General features: G+C 48.5%; 1 protein-coding gene across 1 annotated transcript; it reads right to left on the bottom strand.

Moving 5' to 3' along the window:
- Window positions 1-2,662: 2,662 nt before the first annotated feature.
- LOC133343553 (phospholipid phosphatase 5-like) lies at window positions 2,663-9,643 on the bottom strand. Its single transcript, XM_061553238.1, has 7 exons — window positions 9,511-9,643; window positions 7,355-7,463; window positions 6,689-6,779; window positions 6,421-6,484; window positions 6,157-6,281; window positions 5,590-5,760; window positions 2,663-3,298 (listed from the first exon to the last, which is right to left on the bottom strand). The coding sequence occupies exons 1-7, from the start codon at window positions 9,588-9,590 to the stop codon at window positions 3,135-3,137; spliced, it is 804 nt and encodes a 267-aa protein (XP_061409222.1). The 5' UTR covers window positions 9,591-9,643; the 3' UTR covers window positions 2,663-3,134.
- Window positions 9,644-10,952: the final 1,309 nt, after the last annotated feature.

Raw genomic sequence — 10,952 nt, 5'->3', positions numbered from 1 at the left:
GAGCATGTGATTGGTGGAGAGACAACGCAGCGTTTACAGGTGAACGAGAGTGGGCGGCGAGCTATGCCTCTCACACGAGCTCGCGGAGGGGCGGACCAGGGAGGGGAGCCATCGGGCGATGAGCCCAGCGACGGCAGCAGCTGGTCGCAGAGTAGCGAGGGGTCGGTAAACGGCGGAGCCCCAGCTATCGGCACGCAGCAGGGAGGGACCTCAGGGACCAGCGGTCCCAACAGGTCCTTCTGGCGTTTGCCTCCCACAGTAATGTACTTGTCCGTTTTCTTACAAATTATGCACAAGGCAGAAAGCACAAGACCAGCACAAGCTACTGGCAGGCCAGTCCTGGACCTAAATTTTTTCGCGGGACAATCAACTGCAGCGATACTAACGTTACTACCCAATGGCACAGACTGGCCTTGATCTTGAGCTTCAGGACGCTGTGTGGCCCGTTTCTCGGCTGCATCCAAGCGCTTTTTGTCAATGACACGACAATGTTTGTATGTTTCTGCTATTCTCCGATTCTCACCTTGCAAAAAAAGCCACCGTTTGACGCAGTTTCTGAATGTATCCCACCGTGTGCGTGTAAAATCCTTTGTTTCTTCTTTCTTTATGGACGTGAGATGCATGTATCATTGTTTAAAATACTTTTTACGGACTTTTGAAGGAGGTCTGGCCGTAATTTCCTCCTCTTCACTACTCGATATTGACAACAAGGGCGCAGACATCTTGGACTAATGTTTACCTCTCGTCCCAAAAAAGCGGCCACCTTATTGGTCTAGCGGGAAGCACGTGACGATTGTTCCGCGAAACCTCATCACTGATGATCAAAATATGATTACGCGAGGAAGGAAATATTGCCGACTTTAAACAGTAATAAAAAATAAACTGCAGGATTAGACATGGAGAACTTTTATTTTCACGCCCAAAAACAATAGATCTTTTTATTCGAATGAAAAGAATTTAGTGCCCCATATATGGGAACGGGATTAAACATAAAACGTCTTAACCTTACGGCCTATATTTGGCAAATATAGAATTAATCCCAGCAACGTAGCATCTACATAACAAAGGCTCAGTCCCATTTACAGCAGCCGCACCTTTACAGCAGCCGCACCTTAACAACTTTTGGAACCTCCCAGTTCAACCAGTCTACACAACAAAGGCTCATTCCTAACAGCGTGCTTCAGCCGCACCGAACCTCACAATAATAATATCCAGGGGCCTACCTTGGCTCCTCCCACCCTCAACCAGTACATATACAAGGACGGTTTTCTTGGAATTTCTCTTACTTGATACAGCAATCGTGCTATGCCAGTTCCACCTGAAGACGGAAGCTTGTGTTGCCTCTGAAACGTCGTGATTTTTATTTTATTTTTTATTAATTTCAATGTAATTTTTTTTACCTACGTGACTTTACCATAAAAAACAAATAATATCAATCCTTGCAGTAATGAAAGCTTCAAATCTGGAATACATTTTAAACGTACCCTTTGTAGTTTAAGGGACACGCTACCTCTAAATGTATTACTTGTCTATTTCTCTGTGTCTTTATATGTCTGGCTCTGTCTCTTTTGTTTGTATGTCTTAAATGAGCATCTGGTGCAGTGTCGAAACATCAGCAATGGGTAGACAAAAAGGTGGCCGAAAATAGTCCTAGCCGACACCGTCCTCGTGTATAAAAAAACGCATAGAGCGAGCCTCATTGCAACTTTGCGTTATCTGCACAGACCATGACTGAACAAGCCATGATCATCGCAACAGATTCTCATGAGTACCTCAAATAACTATTAAGGGTTTTACAGCAGCATCCAGGTAACATTCAGGCAAAGCCAGCATTTCCATTGGCAGTAGTACATTATGTGAGCAACAATTAACTATTTGGCTTTCATGTTTAAATGGCTGCAGTGAGACATCTGGAAAATGTAGGCTTCCAGAGATAATAAAACCAGAGCAATTTTTGTGATAGGTGCAAAACCATTTTTTATCTCAAATAAATGGACTACAAAGCATACCTTTGTTTTATTTTAGACCAAGCAAAATGAGCTGCCAATCACCAATGTCACCAATGACTCCTGTTTGGAGGAACAAAAATCATTTGATGTTCGACAATATACGTGACATGGCTTATTGAAGTCGACAAGTCCTTTGTCAGGATATGCGTAGATATGAAAACTGCACTCAACCCCCATGGTCGCCCCCGTGATACGTGGATCAAACAAATCATTCGAGACACTGGTATGGCAGTAAGAGCAGTTCATACGAATGCTGTCGCAAGAGGTCACACTATTTTGACACGCATCATGTTATCATCTTTGGTTTGGGCACCGTGCTTGTAGCTTGGTGGCATCCAGAGCAGCGGTGGCAGCAAAAGGGGTAAATTGCCCCAAGCCTCGCATAATAATAGACGTACATAACTAGGATTGACACCTTTCCACTGTAAACCAAACCGTAGACCAAACCCAGATATATCTCTCAGCCTAGGTCTATCAAAACTGTGCAGTTAACTGGAATAGTTCAACACAACACCAGATGTCAGTACAAGTCAACTGTTGCCATCTGAATAGAGGTGCCAATTCCCTGGGAACCCTGCCCAATACGGACCTGTGGATTCTACCCTGGGCCTCCCAGAAGCTCTGGGTGGCCTTTCCCGTACCAAAGAAAATTCACACAACCACACTGGGTTATCTGGACACCAGGCTTTGCCCGACATTTTTATTGGACATGGTCACGAGGTCACCGACAACGCCTCGCTCGCTCCCAAGGCAAGGGAATGTGCATTGTGTGTTTGTGAAACTGAAGGAACGGACACAAACTTGAACAGGTGGCAACAATTTGCCCCGTGGACACGCACCAGCGATCCGACCGCTGCCTTTGACACTGCCGATCACGAGTCAGACAGTGGAATGTGGACTACAACTGCAGTTGAGTCTCATCAAGGAATGGTGATAGATGTGCTGGAATGTTTCAGATCCTCTAGTTTTCAGGTTCATCGGAGCAATGTCCTACCACCAGAAGGTGCACATGCTCCACGCCATCTCTCCAGTTGTGTATTTATTCTTGATCTTTGTCAAATGGTCAAGAACATGGAACCCTCTATATCATGTGCAGCCCAAGTGACTCCTGCTGCTCCTGCTCCATCACACATCGAGGTCGTACGAGGCCGGGGGTTCCCGCTCACTGGTGCGCCGGGTCCTGATAGAGACAATCGGGTGGTGTGACTTGGCGTGGCCCAGCGCCGGGTAGTGCTGGCGATAGGCGAGCACAGCACACGCCAGCCCAAGCAGCGAGCCCACCAGCACATCTATACGCCATTCAACACACGACGAACACACAGAGGTTACGCCGATCTCTTCCCTCATGTGTCCAGAGTTGAATTGTATTACTTCACCAGGTCCTAAGTAAAGACCATCATTTTCAGAAGAGTTCCGAGATACATCATGCACAGATATCAGATAGGCATTCCAATAAAATCAAACCAAGTAAACACAAGCAAGTACAGGAAGTCTTATATTTGCACTGCTCATATTTATGTTGTTTCACTATAACGTCGTTTTGAAAAATGTAAAAATAAGAATGCAGTAGTTTGGGCAGCGTACCTGATGACACACAATGCCACAGCGCCCCCAAAAGGGCACTCAAGCGTCAGTGTTGACAACATCGCCATGTATGTATGTTGAACTACTTTCGCACCGTACGTAATGCTGGATACTGGAATACCCTCTCGAAATGCAATCTCCGCTGCCATCTGTGGTGAGTACTCTGTGTTAACTCATATATTGAAACTAGTTACAGTACACAGGCAATCCTTGACTTATGAACGGATTCCGTTCCCAAGACCTGTTTGTAAGTCAGAACAGTTCGTAAGTCAGAACCCAATAGTGTACTGTATTTAAATGGACATACGATCAATGTTATGTATTATGGGTCTACAAAAAAGGGAAGAATTGTTAAACTCATAAATACGAAATATTGAACATGTGCATGTAATACTGTGATAATGAATGTATAGTAAATAAAACGTTAACTAAAGTAACATGAAACATGACTTTACCGAAAGACCTAAAGAATATGAATTCCTGCAGTCACGAAAGCTTTAAGTCAAGCCTTATGGAAACTCGTTCATAAGTGCAGATGTTCGTAAATTGAGCGCTCGTAAGTCGGGGACTGCCTGTATATCTTTTTGGAGAAATTTTGTAATTTCTTTGGTACATATTTAATACTAGCTTTTTTGCCCGTCCAAGGACGGATGCATATTTGCAGCAAATCTGAAATATTCAATAGAAAAATTGTTCAGCTCATGATTATTAATGAGGGAGGGGTGCGGTATGTGGAGTGCGCGACCTTCTTGTGCATTAGTGTAAATTTCCACGCGGGCATGAATATTAATGGAGGGAGGCCTCTTTTGCAGTGACGTCATGTACGTGTGCTGCATAGATTTGTTTTTACCGTCACTTTCTGTAAAAAAACGTCATATTTGAAGCGATTTTGCGTAATAAATTATGTAATTTAGCGCGACCTTCTTCTGCATTAGTGTAAAAATCCGACTCATGAATATTCATGAGGGAGGGGAGTGTGCCTCATATGGAGTGACGTCACGTGGAGGGGTGGGCCTCATGTGGAGTGACATCACACACGGGTCACACATTCTTGGCTCATTATATTAGTAATTTGATTAACTTTTTCAATAAAGAAACGTCAAATTTCAAGCGAATTTGCGTAAAAATATTTCTTTCCGCTCGACCTTCTTCTGCGGGGGTGTAAAAATCCACCCGCTCATGATTATTAATGACGGGGGTGGGCTCTTTTGCAGTAACGTCACGTTCGGATGTAGCACTGTGCTGCAGATATTTATTGTAAAGAAATGTCATATTTGAAGCGACTTTGGGTAAAAATTATTAAATTCAACTGGACCTTCCTCTGCGTTTGTGTAAGAATGCATCCACTCATGAATATTAATGAGGGGGTGTGGGCCTGTGGTGTGACGTCACGCGGGGGGGTGGGCCTCATGTGGAGTGACTTCACGCGGGGGAGTGGGCCTCATGTGGAGTGACGTCACGCGCGGGGACACATACATTCTGGGCTTATTATAGTGATTATTTCTAAAAAAATGATTTAAAAAATTCACCCCAGGAACGTATCCTAAATTTATATATTTAGTCAATAGTAAAATAGGTTTTGATTTTACATTGTTTTACCTAACATCGTGTTTTTCAGGAACGCATCCCCAACAGAAATAGAGTGCCAATGACTGACTACCAAGATCAACACTGTATGCCCACCGTTACTGTACAGCATTGGGAGATGTGGTAGCATTTACAAGCCGTAATAATTTACAATGAATAGATAAAAAATACTTTTCTCGTGATCTGCAATGGCCCCGACTGAATTATTCTGCTTAATTCAACCTGCAGTTGAAATCAGATGGTAAACTAAAAAAACTTAATTTTGACAAATGACACATATATACTTAAACACATTTAAATCATTATTACTTTAAAAAAATATAAATTTATATCCTCAAAGCCATCCTGTAAAATCTCTCTCCCATATTTTCCACCGTTTTTGTTGGTGTCAGCACGAGTGCAGTCTCACCCTGCCAGTGGTGCTTGTAGTCACATGTGCGGGACAGGGCGATCACGGCTGCGCTGTGGAGGGGCAGCAGCGCCAGGCAGAGGCGCCACGCCCTGCCCCGTCCGCCCTCCGAGAAGCAGTGCAGCTTTCCCGCCATGTAGAGCGCTGTGAAGCCCAGCCCTGCAAACGCAACTACGCAAAGAAAAACATCCCCTGTATAGTGGCCTGTGACGGACTGTTGGGGCAGTTACTATTGGCCACATTTACAGACACGTATGCAAACTCCCGGAAATATACACACACTCGCGCAAACACAAACTCCCACTGTGCGCCGTTATTCCCAAATGTCTCCTGTGCGATGCAGTGTTGTGGAGATGTGCAGCTTGTGGTCGACAGTCGTGAATGTCCACACCTCGACACAAAGTCAAGTGGGATCTTGATTGGTCATTTCTGGTGTGAAGCCCTCCCTGGCACATTGATGTCTTCTGAACCAGCCGGCCCTACAGCCAGTTGCCAGGATCTGTTCTCGCTCTTTTGCAACCTCCCAAGACAGGGACACAACTTCCATCACAGAAGCAAGTTTCGTACATGAGGAGTGGCCACTTGGGAAGCTCTTGCGACCCTCGATGACGTCGTCAGGAGCACCAGAGCACTGTAGGTCACTGGTCTGCTTGCCATCCGGAAAACACCGGAAGAAAAAGTCTGGCCTCGGCCTGTCAACACGCACAGCGGTCGTAATTATTTCCAAATGATGCATCATCGTTCTCGTGCTTTTACAGTTAGGATCAGATCTGTTGGGTAAGCCGAGCACAGCTGTTGTGCTATAATCGCAGGTTTCCTTGCCCGACTCACCTCCCCACGATCAGCTTCACAGTGTTGGTTAGAACACCGTTCAGGGCCAGTGCCAGCGAGGAGGCTGGGGGAACAGAAGCCACAACCCCTCGTCAGTGCAGATTACCTGTGCCGCTCGCACTTCCTCTTTAAGAATTACGCTCCGGCTCTTTCACCGACATTAGAAACAAAACCGCACCCCAACCCTTCAAGAGTGACTTCACGTCACCATGAATGGGGGGGGGGGTTGCACAGTGAAGAAGTCTTTCGCCGCCGGTGTGATTCCTACCGAGAAGCGCATGCGTGGTGTCGGCCCGGTTGTGACACTGCAGAAACCAGCATATGAAGATTGCCACCAGTGGAGCAGAAAATGAGATGGCCTGAGGGCAGTGGTAATGACAGCAGAACAGCAACGGTTATGGGTTCAGGTTTTCATGAGCATGGTGCTTTAGCTGACATGCAATACCTTTTTTGTATGTATATTGAACTACTTTTGGGTACATTTGGGCACGGGAAATAGAGTTTGAAACAAGGAAGAACATTAACTAGCATCACTGGTTGTCTGTTAATGCTACAAGGGTGCTCATTGGTAACGCTCTTGCCTCACAGCAACAAGGGCCTGGGGTCAATGCCCATCTCGGATTACTTTTTTTGTGAGGTTTATCTGTTCTCCCCATTTCTGCACAGGTTTCCTGTGGGGTTTTGGGTTTCCTCCCATAGTTTAATAAAACACACTCATGCACACTAACTGATATTGCCCAAATATCCCAATGCTAAAAAAGTACATGAAAATTACTCTACTGGAATTAGACAAAAGCAACATCGCTCCCTCCTGCGAAAACTTGGCAGAACTCTCCTGAAAAAGAGACTTTGAGACTCGGCGAGGCTTTCTCGGGTAAACAAGCGCAACAATAACAATAATAACACAACTAAGTAATGCTGCTGCTCTCCATACAAACATGATGGACGTGGGGAATACGTCCTTCTCCACGCGAGGGTTGCGGTACAGCCACATCTCCTCGGGCTGGATCTTCCTCTCAAAGGGCTGCAGGCTCTCGCTCCACCTGCCCCCAAGCACGCAACGACGACAACAACATTCGTCATTAAGAGATGGCGACGTCCCCACTGTGCTTTACGCCAGGCTAGGTACACTTTGACGCCACGCATATGGGACAGCGAACACACGCAGTTGGCAGCAGCAGCAGCAGAGTGGCGTGTTTCTGGACCTGGCTCTGGTGACAGCGTGGCATGGCGTGGAAGAGATCACATTGCCGAATTCACCCAACTCCTAAGGTGACAATTTCCCTCAACTTTCGCCATTTTCCAGCATCAGATTAAATTGCAATGTGGGGCGGGGGGGGGGGGGGGCTACGGTATATTGTGCAACTGGATGCAAATCCCCAGCGTGATCTCCGGGTCCCGTTAAGAATTCAGTGCCTTCCTGACACGAACAGCAGCAGACGCTGTTGGCTTTTAAAACCACAGGTTTGGTCGTTTCAAGTTGCCTCATTCCTCTGCCGCCGCCACTACCATAGGGGGCAGCGCCACACCTTTGGGGCTTTCCACTGCAGACCAAAACCCGGGACACGTTTCTAGTAGTTTAAGTCAGGGGTCGACAACCAAAATGTTTTTCGAATTCAGTATTCAACAAAAAAAACCACGAACCGCAATGCGTGTGGTGAATACGAGACGGTGATCCTTAATGTAATGAGATAGTGACATCTACTGGTTGGAACAGGGAAGCACGGGTACAGGCACCATTATAAACATTATCCAATCCCCAAAGGGAGAAGGTGAAGGGCGGGGCCGGCCGAGAAACTGTGAGAACCGGCGAGAAAGTTCCACGAGAGGACGTGGCCGGGGGCGGAGCCTAGCCGTGCCTACGGCAATACACGCGGAGGCGGACTCGGTGTGTGGAGTCTTGGGTCCGGACTGCGTCGCTGCTCGCCGTCATCTCTCTCCGTCGTTCGGCCACGTGGCGGATCTGCTGTGGAATTCCATCGCCCTCCCCAGCACGCCGTCAGCCAGCGGCGAGACTGGGAGCGGACGGGCGGAACCCGCAGTGTGATCGACCGTGTGATCAACTGTGTGTGTAGTCTGTAGAACGTTAATATCTCAGTGTGTGCTTGGAGAGGAAGCCGATAACGTTGGCCTGTGCTGTGCCCGTGCGTGGAATAAAGAAGAGTGCACTCTACACGACGTGTCGCGGAAGTCACTCATTACAATAAAAAACGTCCCGAACAGTCATTCATGTGACGCATGCGGCTCCAGAGCCAAAGGTTGCCGACACCTGTCCATGGTAAACTGGACTACCATGGTGAACTGGACTATCATGGTGAACTGGACTCACATGGTGTACTGAACTCCCATGGTGAACTGAACTCACATGGTAAACTGGACTCCCATGGTGAACTGTACTCCCATGGTAAACCGGACTATCATGGTAAACTGTACTCCCATGGTAAACTGTACTCCCATGGTAAACTGTACTCCCATGGTAAACTGTACTCCCATGGTAAACTGTACTCCCATGGTAAACTGTACTCCCATGGTAAACTGGACTCCCATGGTAAACTGTACTCCCATGGTAAACTGGACTCCCATGGTAAACTGTACTCCCATGGTAAACTGTAATACCATGGTAAACTGTACTCCCATGGTAAACTGGACTCCCATGGTAAACTGTACTCCCATGGTAAACTGGACTCCCATGGTAAACTGTACTCCCATGGTAAACTGTACTCCCATGGTAAACTGTACTCCCATGGTAAACTGGACTCCCATGGTAAACTGGACTCACATGGTGAACTGGACTCACATGGTGAACTGGACTACCACGGTGTACTGGACGTCTATGGTGAGGGGCCGGCAAACAAAACAAGATGCTTTTCATTTCAAGCGCCGCACTGCAGTCCTGAAAGAGCCGCAGGTTTTCCCGACCCCTGGGCGAAGTCTATCGACAGCGTGGAGTGAACCGACAGCTCGGCACCAAACCAGCACGTCTCGGTACACAGATAGCAAACTCCGGACGACACGTGGCAACCCTCTCCGCCACCACCACCAACCACCTCATCATCATCATCATCCAGCACCACCTCATCGAGTCCTCACCAGAAGACGCCAAACAGCAGAACTCGCACGGCCACCTCGGCGCTCAGCTCCAGGGTCCCGCGCTCCGCCTTCCGCGCCATCGCCTCGCCGCTCGGCGTGGGCCCCGTGCGACCCGCGGCGTCGCGGGCGGGCGGGCGGGCGGGGGTCCCCGCGTTCCCGCGCCACTCCCCCTTCGTACGTGGCGGCCCCTGGGCGGAGCGAAGAGGGTGGTGGGGTGGAGGTTTCGAATCGACGAGGTCGGCCGAAGCGGTGAGGCGGCTCCGGGAGGCGGCACACCCAGCAGCGCCCGCCCCCACGGGGCCCCGTGCGCCCCCGGGCGTCGGGACGCCGGAGCACCCTCGACCGGTCCCGCTCCCGCGGGGCCCGGCCGGCCGGCAGCCCAATGGCCCCGACGGTCGGAGTCGCGGAGTTAGCCCGGGCCACGACGTGGGGCCGAGGGGGACCTGGGGTCTCTCATTCCTCCCCGCTGTCGTTGCTGCCTCTGAGCGCAGCCACGTGGACCGGCGCTTCGTAGAGCAGAAGGGTCCTGGTGGCCAGGAATTAGATGGGGGCTCTCTGTGCGAATTGGCTCCCCGGTGCGGTTGTAACTCAATAGCCACGCTACCGAATGGGGCCTTTGAGGAACGCCATTTCTCATTTTGTGTTTTGTATTTTATGTTCTTGCGTCGCGAATCAGGAGGTCCCCCATGTAAAACTGTGAAATTGGCCAATAATAACACCCCATTGCTGGGATTTCATATCGGAGCATCATTGCCCACCGAGTGGAAAAAACCCAGAAAAAGCATTGAGATTCACTTGTCAGGGAGGCTGTCCAGGGTAAACAAGCGCAATAAATAACTTGCTCCTTGCCAATAAACATCTAGCAGGTTACCAGCATTGGTTCAAGCAAGCCTGACTGCTGATGAGACGAGGGCTGTCGAAACTGCTCCAATGCATTTTGCCATTAGCAAAACCCAAGACGTGGCCGATGGGATGTGTAAAATAAATCATTTTTTATTTGGGAGGGACATATATGGGAAGAATGTTCTGCCTATTTAATGACAAATCGAGGTCGTATTGAAGAGAAACTATTGTGTATTAATGGAGGCTGTGTTTATTAAGATGCCAAGGACGCCGAGGCGTGGCCAAACGAACACTCGATCCGTGTGACTACCGCGACAATGGACGGTACTGTGTGGAGGTTGTGGAGGTCGCGTGGGTTTGTTTAACATGTTTGATGGCGCAATAGAAGCAGCAGCTGAGTCGTGATCAAAACGGCTGAGACGGAGAGACAAGCGCCTCGAGAAATCATAGGAACACAAAAACGACATTTCCTGGCCATATCAGGGAGAAAGTCACGACGGCTCTGGAAGGCACTCATCAATGCCATCACCCTCGAGTCGAACCGCGCCGTTTGGTGACGGCGCGAACCATCGGGAAAGTGCGACACGAAATAATCATCC

This window comes from Lethenteron reissneri, chromosome 17 (genome assembly GCF_015708825.2).
Source record: "Lethenteron reissneri isolate LAM-NWPU_2019-01 chromosome 17, ASM1570882v1, whole genome shotgun sequence".
Taxonomy (NCBI): Eukaryota; Metazoa; Chordata; class Hyperoartia; order Petromyzontiformes; family Petromyzontidae; genus Lethenteron; species Lethenteron reissneri.
The sequence above is the reverse complement of the archived record's forward strand: the minus strand, read 5'-3'. Positions and strand labels throughout refer to the sequence as shown.

What these genes read in the sequence shown, in the direction of transcription:
- LOC133343553 (XM_061553238.1), bottom strand. Translation starts at nt 9,590, where the DNA reads ATGGCGCGGAAGGCGGAGCGCGGGACCCTGGAGCTGAGCGCCGAGGTG. An exon ending in CTGCTGTTTGGCGTCTTCTG is followed by an intron (nt 7,464 to 9,510) that starts GTGAGGACTCGA and finishes GCTTGGGGGCAG; the next exon opens with GTGGAGCGAGAGCCTGCAGC. An exon ending in TCCCCACGTCCATCATGTTT is followed by an intron (nt 6,780 to 7,354) that starts GTATGGAGAGCA and finishes CACTGCCCTCAG; the next exon opens with GCCATCTCATTTTCTGCTCC.